This window comes from Lonchura striata, chromosome 4, assembly GCF_050655825.1.
Source record: "Lonchura striata isolate lonStrDom1 chromosome 4, ASM5065582v1, whole genome shotgun sequence".
Lineage (NCBI taxonomy): Eukaryota > Metazoa > Chordata > Aves > Passeriformes > Estrildidae > Lonchura > Lonchura striata.
Window position 1 is genome coordinate 23,763,917 of NC_140706.1, and position 26,308 is coordinate 23,790,224.

Below are 26,308 nucleotides of genomic sequence, written 5' to 3' on the forward strand. Positions count from 1 at the left end.
GATTGTTAACATAGTCTCATAAGAAGGTTTTTCACCTTATCTCTCATTTTTAAATTAATTAAATATTCAAGTCCTTCAGATTTTTTTTTAAGTTCAAAATTTATTTAGACCTGTTAAAAAAAGAAATTGTTGCATGATATTGCTGACAGGAACAGCTGTAATTTGTGATAATAAAGCAGTGTAGCTTGAAAATTCCAACATCCCAAATACTGCTGCTCTGCACAATGCTTTTTCCTAGATCATTGTTAGAACAGCAGGTCTGGTATGCTGGTCAGCAGAAAGGCCTCTTCAGGACAGAGTTTGTATACAATCTCTGGAGCTGTCCTAATGGCAGAAAGTTAATGAACTTTAATTTGATCCAGTCATGTATTCGCTGTCTACTTGTGTGCTATGTGCCTGGTATGGCCCAACATGTGGTTGAAGGAAGGAGTAAATCTAGTTCTGTTCATGGAGGTGTTAGTGACTGTCTGGAGCCATTTGGAGATTGTACAAGACAGAAATAGGATGCAATTATGTGGGACTCATAGTGAAAAGTGTCTTTGGATAAAAGATCAGAGCTTTGGCCTCTGATACTTTTCTGAGGATGAATATGTCAGACAGAAAAGTTGATGTAGACCTTTCCATTGGCCTTTTCCATGTACTCAGGAAAGGAGGTTTATCTCCTTAGTGATTACTACCTGTTGGTCAGAGTGGAGCACATTGCTTTGAGATGGGACTCCTTCAGACTGCTGTCTTGGAAAGATACTGTTGTGGAATAACATGTTGCTGCAGAGTTGAAGTTTGAACCCACCGCGTTGCTTATCCATGATAATGAAGGCCCAGCAGCAGGAGGTGACTGCTGGAGTAGGAGGTGCATCTGGGGTTGTAGTGTATAATCTTGACTTCTGGCCAAGGCTTAAAGCCTTTTCCAGAGAACCTTCTTTGTGCACCCTGTGAAACCTGCATGAATTCAGGGAACATACATTAGACTTACATTAGGAAATCCAGGTATTCCTGCTAGAAAAGCAAGATTCTTCCATCCCAAATGGCAGAGAGTGTGTACTCATGCATTCTACTAGGACCAGTAACCACCATTTCAGGTCTTACCTTTTCTCCTATTGCATCTGAATGAAAAATTGTTTGACGAGGAAAGAGTACTAGAGAGCAGCTACACAACCAATTTGACCCAGTAGGCACAAGGAATCAAATACTGAACACTAAAGGCTTTCTTAGTGTGGGTTTCAAAAGTTCTTAAACTGGACTAAACTCTATAAGAGTGACTTTATTGAAAGTTATGCATCTCCCAGCCTACCTCACCAGTCTGCCAAATAGGAATGGTATTTAAATTAAAACAAAATAACAACACTTGCCCTCTCTTTAGGTTTTGTTATTTAGGAGTGTTCCAATCCAATCCTGAACAATACAACTGTTAAAACTACCCACAGAAAAACCCAAATTAGTGTAACCCCCAGCATTCTGCTTAAGGGTGCTGAGGGTTAGTAACATTATACTGTTCCTATAGTATAATACTATATACTGTATACTGTATTACTATATATATAGTAATACAGTAATATGTTAACTTCACTGTTCATGCTTAAAGGCAATAAGATGTTTATTCTGTCCTTCATTTCTGAGTAAATACCTACTTAGCAGGATGGAATCTGTGCATGTCCTTTTCCATACATTGTGCAGACCTTTCAAGTTTTTTCTTGAGAGTGGCATTCCTGTCTTTGCTTGCCTGAATACAAATGCTGGCTCATAAATACATGCACAGCTTTCCGTGACTATTCACTTTGATTACTGTGGACACAGTTGCCCACAGTTTTATCTTCATTGGGTGCTTCTCCTGCTAGTTGGCTCATTGGCTCACGTAAAGCTGCAGGTGATCATTGGAGGACTGCTGTGAAATCACTTCATGTGGAACTGCATGGCTTTCTTTTAAGTTTGTTTTATTTTTTGCTTTGAATGGAACAACTGAGGTCATGTTTTACTAATAATAGGTAGTAGAGGTGGAGTAGTAAGCATGTTATCTTTGTGTGAAAATCTTTATATAGTATAAAGAGATAAAGTATAAAGTCAAACCATAACCTTTTTTTTTCTTAAACTCTCCAAAGGTCAGAGACATAAATAGAAAAAAAACGTTTTTGGTCCTGGACATCCTATTTTCCTTGTTAGGTTAGCTGTATTATTAAGGTGGTGCTGGTAGCATTGGATTTCTTCAAGGCAGAGAGGGAAGGAAAGGGGAGGGGAGAAAGTACCATGGAGTTTGAAGTGAGCATACTTCTCTGAGTTTGTAGCAATAGCATTTAGCTGGCCATGCTGCCACTGATGTACTTCTCAAGCCTCATTTTACCCTGAAATGGAAACTTCCATGTGTGGTGTTAATCAAAGTGATCTTGATAACCCATTGGGCACATCTGAATGATAGAATGGTTTTAAAAAGAGCTATTGATGGAAGTGTAAAGTTAGTAGTGTGTCTTAGTGAGGTAGAAAGGTGTGGTTGACTAACAAAGTGGGAAGTTGAGGAGTGTGGGAAGTACTGTGTGGGAGCCATAGGGATGCTCACAAGCCCATCTTGGGGACTGCTGCTTTTGGGAGCTTTGTAACAGAGCAAGTGTCTGATTCTGCTGCAGCACCCTCATGTGGCTTCAGCTCTTACAAGCTGAAGGAATATAAGCCTCTAAATAAGACTGGGCCTGTTGTTATTTTCCCCTTGTTTAGGAGTATGAGTATGTTTGACATGAGATGTGAAGAAGAAGCTGTGGCTCAGCCTCATAGCAAAGCTCGCCATGAGAAGCTGCAGAATATACACAACCAGCTGAAAGAGGACGAGACCAGATGGCAAGATGTGAGTATACAACATTGTCTGCAATGCTGGCAGGCACTGAGATCAGCCAGTTAGGCAAAACCAGGACAACCTGCTAAATCTGCATTTGCTGTCAAGTGCTTATAATAAGGAGAGCTTTTTTTTTTCTCAGTGGATTGTTGCTAAAAGCAGAGAAGTTCATAATTTATTGTAAATCAAAGAATACAAGATCTTAAAGTCTCTCTGCCTGTTCACCAGTATTTTGCTTTTTAAAAATAAAATAAAGAAACTGTGATTAGGTAAAAAACTGGAAGAACAACTTCTAACTGCTGACTTCTCTAAATTTTCTAATTAGTCAATGTCCAAAGTGATGAAATACGAGACCAAGTAGAACAGGGAATAAATAGGTCAGCCTTTTCTTTAATAAATTTGCATCGATACAGAAGATGTTAATGTTTTCTATCTTGTCCAAGCAAACAAATGGCACTTCATGTTAGCTACACTCTGCTTGGTTTACAAGGTCTTTCCAAACCCTCTTTCCTTGATGTGTTTTGTTAAGTTGTCCAGGCATTTGGCATTGTCTGCAGCAAATTAGCAAGGACAGAAAAGCATGATCTGCAGGTAAATTAGCATAAGGAGTTTTAGTTATAATTCTGTTCATTCCTAAAAACTGGTTTTAAGTGAGGAATTTGGGATTTTTTAAAATTAAAACACAATAAAACACATCTCTTCAAGTATGGTAGGTTCTCATTATAAGGAAAACTTCTGTAAAACACCTCAGAGAGTTTTTTGGTAGAAAATTTAAGGAAAAGTTAACGACAAGTTGTATATACAGCTAAGAAGTGACTTTTTATAGTAGAACAATGAAAGACTTCAGCTGAAAGGTCTTTATGTGTGGGAAGCCATAATTGCCCAGCAGAGATAAGAATAAATACAAAGGCGTTCAAGAAGTTTTAGAACTGTGCTGTTGAATTGAAAATCCTCTGAGCTAAAGTTCTTATATTTTCCAGGCCCTCAGCACCTTCTACCATGAACTAAAATTTCTGAAGAGGTACTCAAAATACCTTTATTAGAGCATCCTTGGCATTCTGAGGGCTCATGATGTCATGCTCTGATATTTTAGATGTCCATGCTATGAATTTTCCAACAATTAACAGTTTAATTAGTTTTTTAAATTATTCTTTTTATAAAGCATCAAAACTGAAAAAGATAAACATATCTGGATTTTAATTATGAAAACAGAAGGAGGGCTTATGTTAGAAAATTTGCTAATGGAAAACTAATTTCCATACAATAGACAAGAGTGGAAGTAGCTGAATAAAGAAATGCTTTGGTACTTCAATGAGAATAATTAGTAACTGAAGGAAAAGATAGGCCTGTGTTTCGTTAAGGGGATTATAGACTGATATATGTAGGTCATGTGAAGAAGTACTTTAATGAACATTCCCTTAAGTGTAACATCAATAATTTGTAGTTTTAAGCTAAATTAAAAGTCACAATGTTTTTTTCTGATTTTAATAAAATAAGTTATGCTTGCAGTACCTTCTGCTGTTTACCAATAAAAATGCAATGAAAATACTTGGGAAACCATGTAAGTAATGAAATAGCCTTTGAATTGAGTATGTGTTATAAATATCTGGGTTTTATTAAAACCAAAAGTTGTTAGTTAAAGTGCATGAAATATAATCTGTATACCAATCTCCTGATACTGAAAAGTTAATGACAAATGTTCCCTTCCAGTTTCCTAGGAAGTTATTTTTCTTTGCAGGAGTTCTGCAGGGGTTACTTTTTACATGCAAAATTTTGTTCCTTTGCTAGTTGGCTGCAAAGAAGTTTTACATTTTAGAAAACTTCTTTGCTGTAATACTTGTACTGTGAAAAAGACCTTACATAGCAGGTACCTCCTGTGACTCTCTGGTTTAGTGTCAGGCTAGTTTTTCAGAAAAGGCAGAGAACCAAATTCAATCAATTTTCTGCATATTTTCAGGCAGTCAGATTACAAAAAGTCTGTGATTGTTACTTCAACAAGGACATCTCTATATAGCTGGATACAAACCATAGTCTTTTTACTATGTCATCTTTCATACCAGCCAGGTATGAGCCATAATCTCTGTTGCTGACATCTGGATCCAAAATACTGCAGGATAGCCATGATGAAGAATTTATATTTGGATCCTGCACTGGATTTTTCTATCAAAAAAACCCAACATCATGGGTCAGCCATATTTGCATGTAGCTGACTGATGGCATGGGCAAAGTATGGAACTATAAGCTCTCCAAGGCTGACAGTGCAGCTGTAGCTTATGGTGAAATAACATCCATTCTTCCAATGAACTCCTGCTTCCCATATGTCTGATTATTAAAATTCTTCACCAAACATATTTTTTTTACTTAATCTTCCTGTGGAATTGGATTTTGTCCCTCGTGTTTGCCCAAGTGAAAATGAGTGTACAGCAAAGTAAGCAGTGAAGCTATGAAATCTTTACTGTATCCTGCTGTCAGCAGAAAATTCAGGCAACATCTTCATTTGTGGCATAATCTCCTTAAGTCATTGAAATAAACAACGCTGCCTGCAGGATGGGAGCCTAGTCCACAGGCAAGAACAAGTATTGCAACCAGCTGGTTGGGTTTATTGTTACCTGCGGCCACTTTTTAGTTATTTGCAACTCTGCATTCAGGTGCCTTCCTTCTCTCACAGGACCTGGCTCGGTGGAAGAGTCGTCGAAGGAGCGCTTCACAGGATTTGATTAAAAAGGAAGCTGAGAGAAAGAAAATGGAGAGGTTATTGGCTGGAGACGGAACGAATGAGCGCAGAAAAAGCATCAAAACCTACCGAGAAATTGTGGAGGAGAAGTACGTTGTTTTACTGGAGTGTAGTGGCATGTCTGTGTGCTCCATAGGAGATAGGCACCTGTGGGCAGCCATGCCTGCAGGCCTGAGTGAGGGAGAAGGGAGGATGTTGATGGAGCAGAGGAAATGGGTGTGATTTCCAGTGTTAATGTGATGGTTTTCTTGTGTTGTCTTCCTTGCAGAGAGAGAAGGGAGCGGGAGCTTCATGAGGCATACAAGAATGCAAAGACACAGGAGGAGGCTGAGAGCATCCTCCAGCAGTACACTGAAAGATTCACTATCAGTGAGGCTGTCCTTGAGCGTTTGCAGATGCCAAAAATTCTAGAAAGAAGCCATTCAGTGGAACCAAATTCCCCACTGAAAGACCCAAATCCTCTGAGATATTTAAGGCAACAGTCACTTCCTGCTCCAAAATTCACTGCCACAATTGAAGCAACCATTGTTCCCACCACTGAACTAGAGCCCAGCAGTTCAACAGGACGCACATCTCCCAGCAAAAGTGTCTCCAAGGCTGTGCCTATGCTGACACCCAAGCCTTATTCACAACCCAAAAATACACAGGAAGTTTTAAAGAACTTTAAGGTAGGATACATCACGTGCTCCAAAGTCAAGCTTGAGGCCAAGAGATCTTGATTGAGTCATCTGAACATACAAATGTTTAATACAATTATGTAGAAAATTATGGCAGCATTCTGATATTATAAAATTCAGCTTCATGTTCTGTGCTGCTTCTGGTTTAGTGGTTTCTTCATGTTTACCAGTCTTCTTAGAATCTTGACTTCTTCAGACTGTAATATTTGCACTGGTCATTTTAACTCAGGCTAAATTTGTTTGGGGAAAGGGGCAATTTTAAAAAAAGCAAGGTGTTTCCTCAGAAAGTTTTTAGAAAAGAGTATGTGGTCATGCTTTTTGTTTTTGAACAAAATGCAAGGTGAAGAGAGTGTGGAGGCCCTGATTTTTGAAGCAAGACCTGGACTGGCTTTTGTGTCAGGGGTCTGATTTCTGGCGTACCCAAACAAGTGTGAGCCTACTCCTTCAAAGGCAAGAGCCAGCTTGCCCAAGATATCCTCTGTTTTAAACATGCTTCTCCCCAAGGATGAGTAAGGAAATCTGCTTCACAGGCATAAAGACAGGGTTTAGGTTCTGCATGGATGTTCAGTGAAACAGGTTGCTTCTGGGGTAGCAGAGTAACTGAAAATTGATGGGGGAGAGAGGGTCAGTGGCTCTATTGGATCACAAGAACTGTGCAAAGACTATGGAGTAAAAGAAGGAAGAGAACTTGGATGAAAACAGGGCTGCTGGGAATAAGTCACCTATGATTTGTGGGAGAAGAATAGGAGACAATATTTTGAAACCAGAATGTGAAATCTGAGGAGTGTATCTTTTGACTGGATGGTTTTGGAGAATAAGATACTGAGTCAATGATGGAAAAAGTGAAGAACTGGGGTGTATTTAAAAGAACAGACTAGAATAAGTCAAGTTTGAAAACATCTGCTGCTCACAGTGCCTGTACTAAAACTGGAGCTTACGCAAGTCTCATAGTAGTCATGTTGTGAACAGTGTGAAGCCTACTGGCATTGGTGATCCCAGTCTCTGGAGATTGGGTTCCTTTCTGTCTGCCATTGCTCATACAGCAAGTGTCAAGGGTGCCTGAAGCCCTGCTGATATCCCAAGTAGCACTGCTACCATGTATATTCAGGTTGTTTACTTTCTAAAAAATAAGTTGCCTCTTTATAGCTAGTGAAAAAAGTATTCTGTGATGTATAATTTATTGAAGTCTGTCCCAGCTCTTGTGGAAACCACACCCCACCATGTTTCCTAGTTGAAAGAAAAAACTGATAATTCCTGTTTCTCCTATACCCTGGTTGATATGCCCTGAGTTGACTTTTTAGATACCCGTGACTCGTGAATCATGGATCTTTGGTTTTTTTCTGATCCTTGCCACTTTTTTCATCAGGGGACCAAGATATGTGTGTATCACCATAATGGTATTGCATATATAATTCACATATGTGGGAAGCAACTAGCTCATGAAGGTGCCTATGCTCCATGAGCCACCACAAAAAAATCTGTTTGAATCTTGTTCTTGTCTCAATAAGAATCATTCCCTAGTGCATATAGTTGTAGCATTATTTTCCCTTGAAACACCAGTCCGTCAATGATTCTTGGCTCTAGTGGCAATGTGTTGACTTCCTCCAGATCAGAAGGAAAGGAGTATGTTTGTTTAACTCTTCAGCCAGGGCATCTGTCCTGTTCATCCAAACATTTGGTTTTCCTCCTTAATATAAATAGAGAAATGTCTTAGTCTAAACAGAGACACTAAAATGGATGGTGCAGCCTGACAGCGTTTTCCTGGACTTTTTATTTTTGAGATCTTTCATAACCTGCCTTTCTAGTAGATAATCCAGCACACAGTACCAAAAGACTTGTGGCTCAGTTCCTGCTCACACTTGTTTTTGGAAATAAACCCTAAGAGAGGTACTGTGTTAAGTGGATGATGTCAGTGTAGAAAGGGAGGGAACATTTTCATGTGAAAAACACTCAGGAGAGAAACAGGTGGTGGAGCTGATTGTGCAAGGGCTAACTGCCTCCACCTTCCTGCACATCTGGCAGAGCTAAGGATGGCCAGAACCTCAGAGATGGCCTCTTAGTTAATCATGCTCATAAATGACCTCTTAGATAATCATGCTCATAAAGAGCAAGCCTCTGGATGCATGTGTATGAGAAGTCAATGGAAAGAGTTTGCCCTCAGCCTGGTACTGATACTCAGTTGGAGTGCCAGTCTTAAGGTATCCAAGCTGTTCATTCAATAAGTAAGGAAGGATCTCTGTGCACAGAGTAGCAAAGCCCTCCTTACTTCTCATGCCTGCTGACAGACCTGTAAATAGCTGTGCTGTGGCCAGGCAGGAACAATGTACTGAGACATGGTGCTCTCCTGGTCTCTCTCCACCTGGGGCCTCTTAGGGTGAACGGCTAGTGAATTCTCTGTAGCAAGACTTCTCCTGTATGCTTCTAAAAGAACCCTTCAAAACGAAGGGAGTCTTACATGCCACCTCCATTCAGAAATTCCAATGTAAAAATGCCAAGTTGTATCAATTCAGAGGAAGAAGCCAAAGCATATTTTGTACTTTATTCTTTGCTTAAATGTTCCTTAGCAGGAATATATGGCCACCAAGGAGCTCGCCTGACCCTGAGAAAAAGGTAGCTAAACTGTTTCCATACTCTCCTTTTCAAGGAGATTGCCTAAAGTAGTTTTTTGGGAAAGCACCTATCTATTTGATTGCCTCATTGAGAGGGTGGAATGGCCAGTTCTATTTGCTGGTGCCTTGGTTCCCTTTTATGAACAATTAAAAAACAAGTAGATGAACTCTGCTGCTCCTGTCCTTTCAAAGTTCACATGACAATGCTTCAAAAAAGTACAGACTGCTAATACTGTGGTGAGGTCATTGAGGTACATAAGCAGTTCATCAGCATAATTAGTCCTGCAGAACCTGCTTAACTTTTGCATAATGCAATGCAAAACCCAGCAGTTTTGGTCTAAATTTAACATAAAAATTGATCTTTTTTAAACATCCTTTGATCTGTGATGCACACAAAGGGTGTTTCTATGTTACTGGGAGAATGGAATGTGGGAAACCAGGAAATCCGGAAAAATTATTTCCTTGTGCCTGTATTTTGTTTATGAGCCCTCTAGGGTCACAGGGTCTTCTTCTGTTTTGGCCTGTTGAATGAAATATGTGCTTGGCTTCATTCCTCACTGATAACACAGACTGTGTTAATGATTGTAGTATCATGTTGAACTCCTAATTTCCTGAATTCCTTTGAATGCTACTTGTCTCAGCATATTTATTTAACTGTATTCTGCAGGTAGATGGAAAAGTCAGCATGAATGGAGAAAATGTCAACGACATGGAAGAAAAGGATAAAGAATGTACAACAGTAGTATTTACTCCTTCACCAACCAGATCTCTGAAATTTGATGGAGTAGCCAGAGGGGACAAGCCCCCAGTAGAGTTGAAGAAGGACCCCCCAAGTGTTGAGCTCAGTTTACAGAGGCCTGCCACTCAGAGTGTGCACAAAGAGCCAACAGTAAGACCAACACGAACAAACCAGCCTTACTTTCTTTGCCAGTTTTCTGTCTCATGATGTGTTTAATCACTAACTAATGATACCCAAGTGCCTCTGTTTGCCTTATTGCAAAAGGGTGTGCCCAGATGAGGAAAAAATTATAAACAAAACCCCAAATCCTTTGTAAATTAAAGACTTCTTCCTTTTGTATGTGGGTAGAGAAATAGGAGGGTAAAATTAAAAAAAACTTTTTGCAGATACTGGGGATTTTTGAGGGATATTTTTTTTCTTTTTCATTTTTGTTGTTGTTTTGGGTTTTTTTCCAGATGCCATACAGCTGATAAGCATGCTTTAAATATGCTGGGCCAGGGAGAAATTGATTCAGTGTCCCAGCCGTTGTGCAGGTTTATTCAGCGCTTCTCCTAATGTAAGCTGATTAGATCAGCAACATAATTGGACTGTGTGAGCCATTATAATTAGTCTCAGTTTTCAGTTTTCAAAAGAGAATGTGGATGTGCTGGCAGTTTTGAACATTTGGTTTTCATTCCCCTCTCAGAAACATTAGAAAAGGGGATAAGCTATTGAAATGCTCAGAGGGGCCAACATGATTCTTAACTGCCTTATCAGAGAAACAAATTAATTTTACCTTTTCATCTTTCTCTCCCCCTCTTCCCCAGAGAAAAAGGCAGGAGTAAAACTAGAGCATATCACAGCAGGCATCTAGATGCTACAAAACTGTAACAAAAGTAGATAGTAAAAACAAAACAAGAAATAAAGAGAAGATTGCAAAGAGAGTATGTATAAGGGCTGCAAGCAAGTGACAGCAGAGGGAATTCTCACCATTTATTTCTGTGTAACAACAAAGAGAATTGGAGATGTGGTGAGAGTTGGAGTATGATAATTTTTTCTTTCATCTCAGATTTCATCCAAGCATTGGCCAGATGGATAACAGGGAGCAGGCAGAGATCTGTCCTGGGGCATGATGGCTCATTCATGAGAAAGGGTTTGTGTTTTACTCCCCTGATTAATGCCAGTCTCTAGCTCTGGACAACCAAATCGTGGAGCCTGCAGCAATCATGGGAACTGGAGTGTGCTGTGAGCACAGACTTGATTCTGTCAGAGGGAACTGGTATTGAGTCAAAAGTGAATGATTTGCAGGGAGGGCAAGGCTGAGGCTGCTCCTGTCACAACAGTTTGGCTGTGATGGAAAAGCCAGGTAAGCACTGAATCTGATACAGAGGAGCAGGTAATGGGAGTTTTAGAGAATAGAGAAGAACCTCAGCTTGCTGGAGAGAGAAGCTCAATGACAATGAGAAAAGTAGCGAAGTGAAAATGTTAATGTCTCCTTTTTTAGGAATTTCAGGCCTAAGAGTTATGAGGAATCCCAGCAACAGAAGTCACTGTTACTCCCTGAGTGTGTTTGTGTCTGTTTGATGTCCTGTCGTCCTCCCCTTTTTACAGCTTTGAGGATGATATGCCCAGCTGAATGCAAATTTTTCTGTGTCTGATTTCTCCTTCTAATATTTAGCTCTTGTGGTGATACTGGCAAAGGAGGCAGAAGAGTTTGACTCCTCAGATACCTTGTGACTCTTGACATTTACAGAATAGCTCCCGGTTTGTCAGCTTGAATGCACTTAATGATGAAGCCTACAAGAGGGAATGAGTGTGCACCAAAATGGTGCTAGTGACAGTGTCTGTGCTCTAACTACAAATTTTATATCACTAGGCTCACAATTTCATCTGCAGTGTTAATGGGTAGTACAAATCGTTGTAATTACTCCTGGCACTTCAGCTTCAGGCAAAGGTATGTGTATTAAGCATGTAAAGGACAGAGGAAGGAGAGCAGACTGCTTTGAGGGGGATCTTCCATGGGAAGACAGGTGGAATGCACTGAATGCAGTGAGAGAGAAGACAAGGAGATCTGCCTGTGGCTGGAAGGGAATTTGCCAGCCTAAAATAGTATTTCAGGTTCTGTTTCTTCTGGATGTTTACTTCTCTTTACCCAGATGCTTCTTTTTCATTTTATAGGTCTCCATGCCTCAGACTAAGGCATGGGCAGTAACTTAGCTATTGAGCGTACAGGAGAGCCTTGGTTTGTTGATGGGAAGGGCTTAGATGCAAGGTTACAGAGATGGGACATGGTACTGATGTTTGGCTTCACCACTGTGGGTCTTGGGACACAAACAAGCACTGCTATAGACACCTTGATACGGATATCATTGGTCTGGGGCCTTATCTGCAAGAGCTGGGCAGCTACGCTGGACTCACTTCACTCAGCCTTCTCCTTGTACTTATTTTACTTCAGACTTTGCACCACTAACACAACGATGTCAACCTCATCTGCAGACCCTGAAAGGCTAAACTGCCCTCTGAAGGTTATAACCCTTCCTAGGAAGGTTGGGAATCCAGATTAGGAAAGCTAAAATCCTTCTGTGCTTGTTCCACTCCCCATAAAACAAGACCTCTTGATCAGTAGGATACTGCATCTAGCTGTCACTGTCCAGAATTCCAGAATGCTCCAGGGATGGGGCTTCCAAGCTACATATTATTAAAAGTAAAGAAGCTTTCTGAAAGCCTCCACTATCACCTCCCACAAGGAGAAAACAGGGCTGTAGGTTTTCTCTGATGCCTAACCCTTCTGACATTCTGGAAGTGGAGGAGCAAATTACAGAAACAGGTGTAGAAAAGCAGCTGCGATTAAGAAGAGCTGTCTAGAGTGGAAGAAATTACTGAAGCTCTTTTGCCCTGAGAAAACTTCTACAAATTAAGCATATTTTCAAAGCCATTTCTAAACTTGCTTTCACTGTGTTTATTTGTATATTTTATTGATTCAGTTATTGTTAGCTGTGTCCTTACCAGGCTTTGAATAAGATTCACAGGCAATAGTTCTGTTAAGAAATGATGAGTCAGGGGTTTGTTTTTTCCCCTCTGGTTGCTTGTAGGTTTGGGTTCATTTTGTGTTTATTCATTCATGTTCTCTTTTGTAAAATACACATTTCTTTTCATATATACCTTACCTATGTTACTCCTGTCCTGCCCTTCTGATTCTCTTCCTGTTCTTTACATGCCTCTTCTTCCTCCATCCCTGCTGCTGCTGCTCCCCTGCTGTTTCAGTTCATTTGTCAAACAGAGTAGTTCTGTCTTCTCTCAGCCTGGCAGGCTTCCCTTTGAAGTCCCTTCTGTAGTCCTAGTTTGTGTCTGTCTGGCTGCCCTCAGGCATTGTCTGCAGCAGGGGAAGATGCAATGCAACTATACTCCAACAGTGCTTTTGGCCTGAAGTTTAAGTTGCACCATTTAAAACACTAATACTATTGAGGCTTTTGGGGAGCTAGGGACGTGCAGAGATCATTTCTTGTGGGTGAGTGTCCTTAGTGTCAGTTGTCTTTCTGAGAAGAGAAGGACCCCATCTATGCCTGAATCAAATAATATTCAGCAACAGAGACTGACTAGGGAACATGTACATCCTGCCTAAATTTACTATGAAATGAGATGCAAAAAACTGCAGCAGGTGGGCAGGGCAGTAAAGAAAAATATTATCAAAAAATGTACTTATATCTCTAGAGTAAGAGTGTTAGGTAGAGTATAGGTAATGTATAAGTGATTTTACAAGAGACTTTGCTTAAGTAGCTTATGAAATTTTGCCTATGATTAAAGGCTAAAAAGGATAAACTTGGCCTACAAACAGGAGGAAGATATCCCACTGGCGTCTGTGGAGCAATGTGGTGCTAAGAGGGGTGGTAGGTAAAGCGTACCTGTATCTCCCAATGCAGTTGGAAAAATTGGGGCACAAGCCCAAAGACTGATCAATCAGTAGCAATACCAGCATTAATTGTCTCCTCATCCTGGTGCTACCTGTCAGCCATTTAGGCTGTGTTTTCTTCCCATTTTACAGAATAGTGGCAGACACTACAAGTGCTGAGAAGTTGTATCCATTAGTTCTTTGAATCAGAAGTTAGCAAAGGAAATATTTTGTTTCAGAACAGTGTTTGTGCAGATTTTAGTGTAGGGGAATTAATTTGTCAGTAAGTAATAACATCACTTTATTTTGACTAATCTTCATGCAAGCACTTAGAAATTATTGGCTTCCTATAGCTGTAACTATAACTTTGCTCTGATCAACCAGAAAAAAAATAAATATAGGCAGCAACCTAAAAAAGATCAGGGTGAAGTAGTGGTGGAGAGATACAGCTTTCTTTTAATTTTTCTTTAGCTAGCTTAAACTTGTCCATTTCTACTCACTGCACGCTTGGCACAAAATGCACTTGTTTTCTATATCCAAATAACACTCTCCTTCATGTTGAAAAATTCACTGATTGAACTGAGATTAAAGTATAAGCTTTCTTGTGGTTGAGGATTGTTGGCCAAGCTACAGGAGAGCAGGGCTGAAATCCTGGTTTGTACATATATGGTAAGACAAGTCTTTGTTCTTTGATTCATTACGAGATACACTTGTAGAGTAAGTCTGCCTGTTCCAGATTGACAGCTTTGCCTTGAACCACACATGAAAAGATGCACGGAGGGCTGGACCACCTGAAGGGAAAAAGGTGTAGGATGAGAAGTGCAAGCAGCAAAGCTTCAAAGCAGCTAGAAGGGAACTCTGCTTAGCATTTGGTTAAGAGCATAACATGCCTGTCTCCTGTCCTTCAGCCAGCCATGTACTTTTCACTGTCTGTCAATGAAAGAAGCTAATTTTACCCCCAATTGAGCAGTAGTAACTTTAACGACTATCAATGATACTTCATACTTTCTTGCAACATTTTCAAGACTTCTCTGTCAATTACTGATTACCCTGATCTTTTGTTGTAAATAGCTGGCCTGAATATAGCATTATATAGCTGGCAGATTACTTAACCTGTTGAAGCAGTGTTTTGGCTGTAGTACTATACCTGGCATAGCATGCAAGAAACTAAGCTGTGGCAGCCCAAGGCTGTGCCATCATTATCACTCACATCAGCTGCCAGCATGAATTTTGATGAGGAAATCTTTGTACGAAAATTTTGAAGTTAGTGATATGTGTAGAATTTGAATCACAGAAGTTTTGTGATTTGTCAGACAATTTCTACGTGTGGCTTTTGACCTTGGAACCAATTTCATTCCTGAATGGCTTTACAGAATTTAAATTGTAGTTTTAACCTGATTATTTCTGATTCTGCATTCTCACCGCTTCTAGACAGCTTGTTTTGTCATGCTTTCATATAAAATACAATAACAATATTTCATATTATTTTGTGTGCAAGCAGTTTTAACTGAGCTCTGTTTTTTATTTAATTTACAAGAAGGATTAATAAAATTCTACTGTAACTTCCCTTGGAGTTTTTATTCTTGTAGAAGTTGTGATACTTTGTGTGCTAGGTATTTCTGGTTATTGTATTTTTAGAGTTTTATTAAGGGTGCAAAGTTCTGCCACAGCAGTAGCCAATATGGCCATTTCTGGCTTGTATAATCTTAATCAAAGAAATACTTGGACTGATACCCTATTTTATGTGATTAAAATCCTGTCTCCCACAAACTGTACTAATTTATTTTCATGCCTAATAGGTGTTTGGTAACACTATATGCTTGTGCTTGTGTCTTTGTTAAATGGATACTTTGTTTAGCAGAGCACAGGTGTTGCTTTGTACTGATGTGCTCAAAACCACAACTGCCATCATGATATTTAACTTTCCATCATGAATTAAGGCTAAGTCATAAAGGGGGAAGCTTACTTTAACTCCTGGGCATCCAGATGCATGAGGTAATAAAAACACCCATCCAAGTAGACAGCATTCTTCAGTATTTAGAAGGTTTAATAGGACAGTGTCACACTATGCTGATGTTTGGGCAGAGATAATCGCAGCCCCCATGCACTGAGGTTTTTCACGCTCCTCTTGAAGGCTTCATTGCCTGTGGTGGTGTTGTGTGACCTTCCCTCACAGGCACCTGCAGCACAGCCTGTGTTTGGAGCGGCTCTGTTGCCCCGCAGAAAGAGACCTCTGCCCACACAAACACAAATGGCAGAAGGGTGCTGAGAGGCTACATCACTCTTTCAGCCTGAGGCATGAGAGCTCCACACAGAACTGAAGCACATCAGAAATGTTACTCACTAGGTTTCTGAGTCTTTCAGTCAAAATACAGTCCTCTTAGGTATAATGAAATGTTTGTACACCGTTTTTTATGTTCAGTGATAACATCATCATTTGATTACAAGTATTTATGAAATGTGAAGCATGATAGTCTGTGGTAGAAAATATCTTTTATCAATTGTATCAGCACAAGAATTTCTTTAAGTGTATCATATACCTGTGGATAAAACACTAGATTAATTTGGTGTTATAAATAGAATTAAATTTAGTGGAAATAAGAGAGTTCCCCAGTGAAGTTGACTTAATTTTTTTATAAATTAGTTATTAATCAGTTTTATATTTTTAGCTGCATGTCACTAGCATTTAATTGCTCAGCAGAGGGAGGAGAAAGAGTCAAGTCTCATGTGCAGTAATAGAACTTCTGTAGCATGCCATTGGAAAGTCAATTTTCATGCAGCAAGTAGTAACTCTTTTTTCTATAAATAACATTTATGTCTATACCTGATTCAACCTCCTGGATATAGGTTATGGGTAGTTTAGTTATTGTCCTTGTGCAGGATAGCTGCACGACAGCACCATGTTGAGGTTCCTGAGGTAACTCCAGACCCAGAGGTGATACAAGCGCATTGTGTCTGTGCATCAAGCATCACTGCAGCATTCACTGAGAAACGGTTTAGCCCCTCTGAGAGGCCATAGTGGCTGTGCTTTCTTTCTCCAATAGCAGTTGACATCAGTAATTGACTTTCTTGGGTATAATAGTTTAACACTTTTTGTATTGGCCCCAGGAATATAACAGTTTATAGCTTTAAAGCCTCTGAGGTTGAAATTAAAGTTGAATGTATTTATTTATTTTAATTTTTCAATCTGGACAGTTCCTTTTTGAGAGTGAAGGGTGAATTCCATTGTTTTACCAAAAATATTATCCATCTAAATACTAATAATTGAAATCTACAATTTCTTTGGGAAGCTTATGGTTTGTACTAGTGGGTGTGAAGCCTCTTGCTTTTTCCATGTGAAAACTACCTTGTTTAGGGCACATCCTGAACTTTCAATAATAGCCATTTGTTTAGGTTTAACAGAGTTTTGTAGGTTGTAGAATGACATAGAATATTTCAGGTTGTAGGTCTCTAGCTGAGTCTGCTGCTCAAAACAGGATCAGACATGAGATCAGAACAGGTTGCTAAGGGCTTGATCATTCAAATCTTGAAAACCTCTGAGGACAGAGATGGCACAACCTATCTGGCTAGCCTGTTGCACTGGCTTGCCTTCTGCCATGCAGAAAAAAAGTACTTATTTCTGCTTTAAGCAAGGTTGAGAAGGATTTCCTGTAGCTTCTCCCCTGGCTGCTGTTGCATCAGGAGCAAGAACTGAGGCTGAAGGGGAAATTTTCTTTAATTGCAGTAGAATTATGCTGGAGCTTTTGCAATGAAAACTCTCAGTGACACACCAGGCTGACATCCAAAAGAACTGGGGGAGACAGAGGTTGATTATATGAAAGAAAAGAGCAATTAAGTGGCAAGAGATAAACCTCTGGGGCAAAGGATTGCAGTCTTCAGAGCATTTCTCTGGGCCTGTGTTTTAGCCTGTGCCTCATCTCCAGTGACCATCCCTCCTCCTGGGAGTGTGTGAGACATGGAGGGACAGGTCTGTGCTTTCCTCATTCTTGGTATAGATGCATTCACAGGTGGACATGGTAGAGAGGAACTCCTGAAATTTTCCATGTTACCTTTTTGGAGACTATTTCACTTTCTGCCTCATCCAGTTCAAGAATTGCTTTTAGGAAGGTGGGAGATGTGTCCCCATGTCTTGGCTGGGGCAGAGGCTGAGGGTGGCAGAGGTGAGGGTGCCCTGGAAAGTGGTGGCAGTGGTGAGGATGGCAGGCAGCCAGCCCCAGCAAGGGCTGTCGCCTCTGGAGCCTCGTGGCTGTGCCCTGGCGCCTGTCCTGCTGAGAGGTGGCAGCAGAGCCTTGGCAGCTGCAGGCTCCTTCTCGTGTTCCCAGCACTGCTGGCTGCCTGCTGGGCTTGCCTAGGTCACTGGCCCTGGCTGTGGCTCTGCACCTTTTCCTTACAGGGCATCTTCCAAGGCATGTTCCAGCCTCTTGAGAGCGTGTCTCCCTCCAGAGAGGAGACGAGGCAGGGATTCACAAACCTTGCCAGCAGTAAAGTTCCCTGGAGCTTTGTGGTGTGTCCACAGGTGCTGACATCCTGTTGGCATTGCCAGCAAATATCTCCTGTTATGGAGCTGTGAGAGCCCAGGCCTGTTTTTCATTTGGCTTGTTCAGATAAGGGGCCATAGGCCCATGTGGGCCTTCAGGGATAGGGAAAGGGATCCATACAGAAAGTGGAGGTCTGATTCCTGCCTGCAGAAAAGAGGAAATTTGATCCAATTTCCTCCTTTGCAGCTGTTAAGAAGATGGAGGAGTGAGAAAAGGACAGGAAAGAAAGTCTACAGTAGAGTATTTCTGAAATATATTACTTTTTATTTCAAAAATAGTCTGTATTTTTTTTCTCCACCATTGAATGTGCCATTTGCTAGATCTTGGATGCATTAGAAGCACAAGCTATCGGCAATGGCTGATAGCTTTGCAGCAGATTTTTCTTGATTTGCCTTCTGGAAAAGCAGACATATAGTGGAAGCTGCTGAATAGATCAGCTGAAGTGTTGCCCTTGTTTTGACAGTTTAGTTTTAACTATGCAACAGCCCTGTCCAGGTCAGGAAGCTTGCTTTTCAAAGGCATTTGAATTATTGGCTTGATATGGTCTCACCATATTTTTTCAGCCCTCTCTTAATAGTGTTTCAAGTATTTCATTACATTTAATACAAACTCTGGCTTTTCCCTTCAGATAACAGATTGTTTAGACAACCATGAAATAAAGGAAGTATTTCATTACTTTGCCACTTTCCAAACCCTAGTATGTGCTATCTTCTCACTAATGCATACATTTGTGTGTTATTCTGGAAGGGGAAACTAGGGATGAAATGTGTGCTTATCTCCAGCGAACACAATCCAAGATATCCTACAGTTTAAAAGCTTGTAGGAGCTATTCCAAACCAACCACATTAATGGCTGATGATGAGGGATTTGAAAAGGAGATTAAAGCACAGCCATTCAATACCAGAACGGGCATATATTGCTCTGAAACATTCCCCAACACCCTGCTGAGCTCCACACTGATGTGGTTCGAGCACACTACAAAGGAGCAGCAAGCGCTGCCTTGAGGAACTAGCACATGTTTTTATTTCCACTGTACTCACTCCATGCTGTGTTCCTCTCTCCAGGCCTCCCCAGTGGAACTGGATGGAGCTGACAGCCTGCAAGCCGAGCCCAGCCCCAGCAGTGCGACACCTGCCCCCCCGGAGTGCCCGTCCCCAGGTGGGTGTGCTGCTGCCCTCACCCAGCCCTGCCCGTCCCCAGGTGGGTGTGCTGCTGCCCTCACCCAGCCCTGCCCATCCCCAGGTGGGTGTGCTGCTGCCCTCACCCAGCCCTGCCCATCCCCAGGTGGGTGTGCTGCTGCCCTCACCCTGCCCTGCCCGTCCCCAGGTGGGTGTGCTGCTGCCCTCACCCTGCCCTGCCCGTCCCCAGGTGGGTGTGCTGCTGCCCTCACCCTGCCCTTACCCTTCCTCACTTATGGGCCGGATTGAGGCATACCCTGTGGCAGGAATCGACTAGGAGCATCACTAGCAGCACAAACAGGGCTCATTAGAAAATGCTGCAAATGTCAGGAATCTGTCTGTATGCTGTCAGAGCAGTCATTCACTGTAGCAGCCTCCCAAGGGATGTGTCAGACCCTCTGTGGCAGGAGGTTTTTTCAGGTGCAGCTGGACAGGGTGCGAAAGAATCTCCTCTAGGCTCCCTTTCCCACAAAACGTGGGACTAGATGGTCTGTTGAGGTCCTTTCCAGCCTGGGCTGTTCTGTCATTCTGTGGTTGAAGTGACAGACCTGAGTTGTCCACTTGGCCATCTTTGCAAGTGAAAAGCCAGTGCCACAGCATGCTGTACCCAGAAAGCAACAAGGGCAGAAGCTACCCTGACACATTTTTTCCCCCAAGACATTAAGGAATGGGGAGAAAGAGTAAGAAGAGGAACTTCAGTCTCCACAGGGGCTTTAAATGGACAGTATTGTGCAGACTTCTGATTTTTTGCCTTAAAGCCTTTATGCATGATTCCTAATCTGGGGAAAGGAATTTGCTGGTAGAATTTTAAGCTGTTTTCCTCAAAAGTGTGTTTCTGAAACATTGTCTTTGAGTAGGCACTTTATTTGCTGTGTGCTATTATACTAAGTTCATGGTATTTTTTTGTTGTTCATTTTTTAAAATGTGTCTATTATAAAGTGTAGCTTGGTATGAGTAAGTAAAAAATTCTATTGTCATGTAGGTGTTTAAATGAGATCTCTGGCTGTAGTTGGTATGTAAGAATAATGCTCCTATTCGTTGGGGATAAATGTGACTTAAACAATTGAGCTTTGCCCTCAAACATCAGTGAGGTACCATTCCCCAAAGATTAGAAGCACTTGAGCTGTTAGCAAGGGCTCATTAGCTGCCTTAATTACTTTGGGTCCTAGATGCCAAAGTACCTAGTTTAACAATTTTGAATTACATCTGGCAGGTAATGTAGAAGGTGCAATCTTGTAATTAAATGACCAAATTCTCCTCTCAAGAGTCAACAGTGATGAGCTGGTGTTGTCTACAGATCACAAAGCCATCTTGGCTTCAGCTCCCCAGATGTCAGAAATGCTAAACTTTAAGTACTGACAGCAAATTTTGATATTGTCTGGCAAGAAAAACTGACATAGTATTGCAAAAATCGAAATTACAAAGTAACATGGAGTTTTCATTATGTCTGCTTTGGAGGGATGAATGGCTCCAAACTGTGTGAACGTCTTGTAAACAACCTCCTCTGCTGTTCAGCACAAGCCAACACTTCCATGCTGCAGCTCTTATGCCTCTAATGGTGGGGGAAGAGCTCCAGAGGAGGGTGCATCTGCCTTGGCAGCAGCAGCTCTTGTCTCTGCTTGTGTCCACGTTCTTAGTGGAGTTGTGAGCTGCATCTCCTTCTTAGCTTACTCTCCCAGCCTGTCAAAGAGGTATATTCAGAAGCTGCTAATGCTGCTGTGGTTGGAAAGGGGACAGGATTTGAAGTTTCTCCTTGAGGAGGTTGGAGAGATGTCTGGGTGCTTATTCAGTGCCTGAGACACTGATGACTGCTCTGCTTCCTGTGGTGGTATCAGCTATCAGCAGTTCAGCTCTCACAGTGGTCGACCTGTGTGCTTCTAGCCTCTTCTCCCAGAAACCAACACCAACTTGTTTGGTTTCTTTAAGAATTAGATGACAACTAGGTTATTCCAGTCCAAGGCTGCCTGTTAGCAGTTTGTTTGTTGTCTGATGCTTAACTGATTGTCAGTTAAGCTGAAATATCCTCCAGTGCTGATAGTGAGGTCATGTCATATAGCTACTTCTCTCTGTAACATCTTAGGGTATGATTCATCACATAATTTCAGTCAAGAGATCTTAGCTCACTAGGCCCATTGTAGGTTACAGCTCATCTCAGCTGAGGAGTGCCTGAAATAAAAGTTTGTGTGATTCTTTCCCAAGGATTTCTTTGGGTTTTGTTGACCACAAAGGGTGTCCCATGATTGACTTGGTGGCCCAAGTCAATGTAAGCGCATAAATTCTGATAGGTGAATTTCATTCTTTGAGTCTTGTCTTCTCTGAGAGATTAATTTTTCCCGTGTTGAAGAAAAAAAATTTGTTTTTTTCAAAACATCCAGTAAACGGGCTCACAGTACATCCGGTAAGAAACTGGATTGTAAGAAATAGGCATGTTGTATTTGGAAAAGTATCTTAACCTTGCAACATTATCTCTTATATGTGTGGATTTGGTTTAGATCAAAAGCAATTCAAGTCAACTGCAGCTTGTTCCAGCCCTGTTGTGAAGAGATTAGAATTTTTTCCCAGTCCTGTCCCTTTAGAGGAAACTGCTTCAAGCAAGAAAGATGTAAAGAAAGTTGAAATAGAGCCGCAGAAGGAAGCAGAGCTCCCTTCTACACAGGAGGTATGTACAAGCAAGAAAAAGATGAAGTAGGGGAAAGAAAACCAAAAAACACAAACACACAAACAAACCAACACCCTACACAGAAGTTTTTATTGTCCAGATTGGTATTTTTTTCCATAAAATGTCACTTCAGGAGTTAATTGAAAACATGACCCTGAAGGATGGTTTTGGCTGCCAAATTGCATGGTCATCAAAGAGTTCCCACTCAAAAGGAACTTCACAGCATCTGCTTGTAGCATTTGAACCTATAAACTGAGGCTGAAATGAGAACTTAACCTGTAAACCCCAGTCCCACCACCTGTTGGGAGGGCAGAGTATCCAGACAGTGGAGCTTATCCTCTTAGTCCTCTTGAGGTGCTGAACAAGTGCCAGTGGTGGCAGAGGTAGCAAACAGCTGTGACCATGCTGCTCTTTCAGGTAGGTTAGATGTTGGTTAGTCAGATGGTGTTAGAGGAATGACTTTGCTTTGCAGGGCAGTGGGAATGTCAACAGAAAACAGCTACCAGTTACTTACAGGACTTCAATACTGCAACTCCCTGTTGTCATTCTGGAGATAGAGGCTTCATCTTTGATAATGTTTCAGAAAATAAGTAGAAAGGGTTTTGGCTGACCTTTGATTTAACCTGTTCCTTTTTTAATGCTGTTTTCTGCTCCCGAATGTCTGAACAGGTGATTAAAGCAAAACCTCTGGAAGAAAAGGGGAGTGTGGTGCTGCCATTTTTAAAGAAACTGCCTGAAACCAGTCAAGTTACTCTGCATAACTCTGGTCTACAAGGTGAGCAAAAAGCATTTGGAAAACTCAGCCAGACAGCAACTGAATATGAGCATGTGGTGTTCAGGGAGATGTGCCTAATCCACAGCTTGGCAGGTTTTGGAGCTAAAACAGTAATTTTTTAGTTTTATTGACTGACATGGGTAGTGTGGCTTCTCTGATGAAAAGGATTCTTCTGGCTATTCCTCTTACACACAACAGCAGAAATTTGACACAGCAGAGGGAGAGCCCTATCTTGCGTTTTCCTGGCCTAGCAGTAAAGGCTGTATTATATCAATGAGTATTGCATATTGCTGCTCACAGATGAAAATGGCTTAGCAACAGGCTTTATCTCACAATAAAATTTTCTGGAGATAAATTCTGCACTCAGCTGCTCTTGTGGAGCTCCTTTTTGTAGATGAACAATACACATATCTGACCACATCCTTGAATTTGACCACTGCCCAACACAAGTTCTTGCAATGCAGAATCTTTTTCCTTGCCTTCATGACAAAGTTTTGCTTGTGACTGATGACATTTAGTAGTTTGACTTTATATTTATTTTAAATATGCATATATGTAGGTATTGTGGAAGAAAGAGAGAAAAATCAACTGAGTTTTTTTTCCTCATAAGAACTTCCTAGGTTGTTAATCTATAGGTAATATACTGATTAGCCTAATGTTTGCAAGGCTAAAACTACTGAAGGTGATCCACTTTGAAAAAACTGAAGAGGGACTTTTTACAAAGCCATGTAGTGATAGGACAAGGAATAAAAACTTTAACCTGAAAGAGGGTAGATTTAATTTACATGTTAGGAAGGAATCCTTTATGATGAGTTGCAGAGCAGTTGTGGATGCCCCATCCCTGGAAGCCTTCAGAGCTATTCTGGATGAAGCTTTGGGCAGTCTGATCCAGTCGAAACTGTCCCAGCCCATGGCAGGGGAATTGAAACTATATGACCTTTAAGGTTCATTCCAACCCAAATGACTCTATGATTGTCTGAAAAGGAATGGAATTCTCATTTTTTTTTAGTGGGTAGGTGCTACCCAAGCAGACTTTGATAACAATATCGTTTTTTGTTAAGCAAATCAAACCAAATATCAAGTAAAAAGTTGTAGGTCTGTTGCCTTGTTTTCTGACTGGTGCTGAAACACTTGGCTGCACTCTAGCGTTCACAGCATAGAGAGCACTGAAAGGCTCACAAAATGCGTTAAAACGTGTATCTGCAACAGGAATGAATGCAAGCACCGTACAAAGACTTGAAAGGGCGGCTGCCCTTGCACCAGCGTGCTAGAGCTCTCACGTAAGTTCAGGTGCCGTGTTGCAAAAGTAATATTTAAATGCACACAGTCCATTGTGATCGTCAGGTCCATTGTAAATTAGCTGCCGTGGACCAAAGCAGCTGTAGACAAATCGCGCTTGTGGCCAAGGTGGCTCAGGTGTGGGTCTGTCATCACCTTTTCACCACCCTGTTTCTTGTTTTGTCTCCGTGCCCTTGCCTGCAGAGCCGCCCCGCGGGGCCATGGTTCCGCTTAGGGTCCGCAACCACTGGCGGCGCTCACAGTTTTTCTCGCAGTCAGGTAAATGCGGGGCTGAGCACAGCTCCAGCCCTTCTGCTCTCCAGCCATAGGTGTCTTCGGACACAGGGCTGGGGTGAAAGCTGATGATCACTTGTTCTACTTCTCGCTTTCGTAGAAAATGCCTATTCCTGCTGCACAGTTGACAAAGAGCTGTTGGGTTGCACATTTGTTGTGATACTCTGGTTTCAGGCACCCAAAAGAAATCCTTTGCCTATAAATAACTTTTTCTTGATTTCTTTTAATCAGTCTAATTTTCAAACACATTTGGATAGAAAATGGCAATGGTTCTCTTCGTAACTGTGACTCTTGAATAGTGTAGATCCGCCCTTTTAGCATTGCTGGACTTTTTCCTTCCTTGCACTGAATCACGAAGGGAAAAGTAAATCAAGGTAGGTTAGTCTCAGTATCTGAACACTGCTAACATCTGTGGCCAGAAGTAGATGGCATTAGCTAGTGGTAGAGTAGAACCTGATATTAGTTAATATTGTGCTCCTTTAAACCCAGATAAAAAGTAGTTTTGTTGGTGATGGGTATAATCTGGTTTTCTGATTTATTTTCTTGCAATTAGTCCTTGCATTTGGTTGTGGGAGTAAATAGGAGACTAACATACAGATATAATGTAGATTTATTTACAGGCTGAGGAAATTTTGCTGTGTTAAATTTAATCTCTCATTGTTCTGTTTTTTTTAATAGCTGATTCTGATACTGGTGATAAATCAAATGTGAGTACCTTTTTTGCATTATTGTTTTGTTTAGTGATTTGTGTTTAGCAGAAATTAATTTTTAATGCAAACTGTCTTGTAACATCCCTAAACCAGAATGAGAATTTTTTTTTCTCATGGACATGTAATAGGAAAGGTACAACCCAAATCAAGGCATTGTCTGAATCTGGAATTCATGCATTATTCTCTTATCTGGAGCTAGCTGTACAGTATTTGGTTGCTGGAGCCACTAAAGCTTCACAATATCTAAATAATATGTAATTCTAAATTATTCATTGTATTTTAAATGCACTGAATTGAAAGGATTTCATAATTCTACTGTTTCCTCAATGAAACAAAAAAACCCACAACAACACAAATGCTACTCTGAAGTGCACAGTATTTCACATTTTGTTTGTCATATAGAAATAGACATAATCTTTTCCTATGAGATTATAATACTACTTGTAGTGGAAAGGTATATGACAGGAAGTATCTAAAATTGCCCTTGATTATAAAGATTTTAAACATAGCATGTAATAGGATCCTTGGTGAAGCCTGAGGATTTATTTGATTATGGATAAAAATTCAAAGCAAGGCTATAGGCTGTTGTGCTGGCAGATATAAAATGAGAGAATATTTTTTACAACCTAAAATTGCTTTTCCTGTTGTAAAGAAGGTTATAGAGAAGCAAAACATGTGTGTTCTTTAAATTTAAATTCCTGGAGATGGCTCTGTTCAGTGATGCTTATCGTTTTCTTTAAGACATTTTCCCCCCTTCAGGTGAAGTGTACCAAGCCTTTCTTTGCAAACCAAATGATTCTTTTATCATGTGGCTACAAATGGGCAATCCCGAGTGTCAGGAAGCTAAGAATATTGTCTGCTAACTGAGAGAACCCTTATCTAGTTCCCAGTTTCCCATTGTAACATCACTGGCAGGACTTAATCAGGCACAGTGCAGTTTTCTCTGGTAGCCATGTGAAGTGTAGTGTCACAGTCTAATAGCTTGGTTTTCCTTCATGTAAGCGTTCCAATTTTTGGTCCTGGGATCCAGAAGAAGAGCGAAAGCGCCAGGAAAGGTGGCAGCATGAGCAAGAACGCTTGCTTCAGGTAGGGCAGAAACTGTATGTCTTCCACTGTGTGGTTCAGCTGTTGAATTGTCCCTTTGGACAAAAACTGGGCATTTTGTGTCATGTTTTCCACATCCTCTGTGGATGCTTGAGCAAATTCTGTGGCAGTTGAGTGATAAGTCACACACACACACTCACACAAATGTTCTGTGTGGTTTAGGCACTGTCATGTCTCCCTTCTCCACTCTGTGGAAAGACCAAAAGGACTTGGTCCTGCAATCCAGTGCAGAGTAAAACTGAATGTGTTGGTCCTCAATTATATTTAAATTATGCTGAATATAGACTGCAAAACTCTTAATTACTTGGAGTCATAGTAGGAAGAAAT

At 41.0% G+C, this 26,308-nt stretch overlaps 1 protein-coding gene across 10 annotated transcripts in view; it reads left to right on the plus strand.

Moving 5' to 3' along the window:
• Positions 1-26,308, plus strand: part of LIMCH1 (LIM and calponin homology domains 1) — a 173,337-nt gene that overhangs the window by 130,288 nt on the left and 16,741 nt on the right. For 8 of the 10 annotated variants that reach the window (XM_085577825.1, XM_085577828.1, XM_021542170.4 and 5 more), the window contains 9 exons: positions 2,704-2,830; positions 5,487-5,641; positions 5,821-6,220; positions 9,506-9,727; positions 19,048-19,141; positions 21,654-21,820; positions 22,490-22,595; positions 24,846-24,874; positions 25,880-25,963. In XM_085577825.1, the coding sequence (XP_085433951.1) occupies positions 2,704-2,830; positions 5,487-5,641; positions 5,821-6,220; positions 9,506-9,727; positions 19,048-19,141; positions 21,654-21,820; positions 22,490-22,595; positions 24,846-24,874; positions 25,880-25,963 (1,384 nt within the window). Of the gene's footprint in view, positions 1-2,703; positions 2,831-5,486; positions 5,642-5,820; positions 6,221-9,505; positions 9,728-19,047; positions 19,184-21,653; positions 21,821-22,489; positions 22,596-24,077; positions 24,153-24,845; positions 24,875-25,879; positions 25,964-26,308 lie in introns of all 10 variants that reach the window. The other 2 variants (XM_085577833.1, XM_085577826.1) reach the window with 2 other exon arrangements.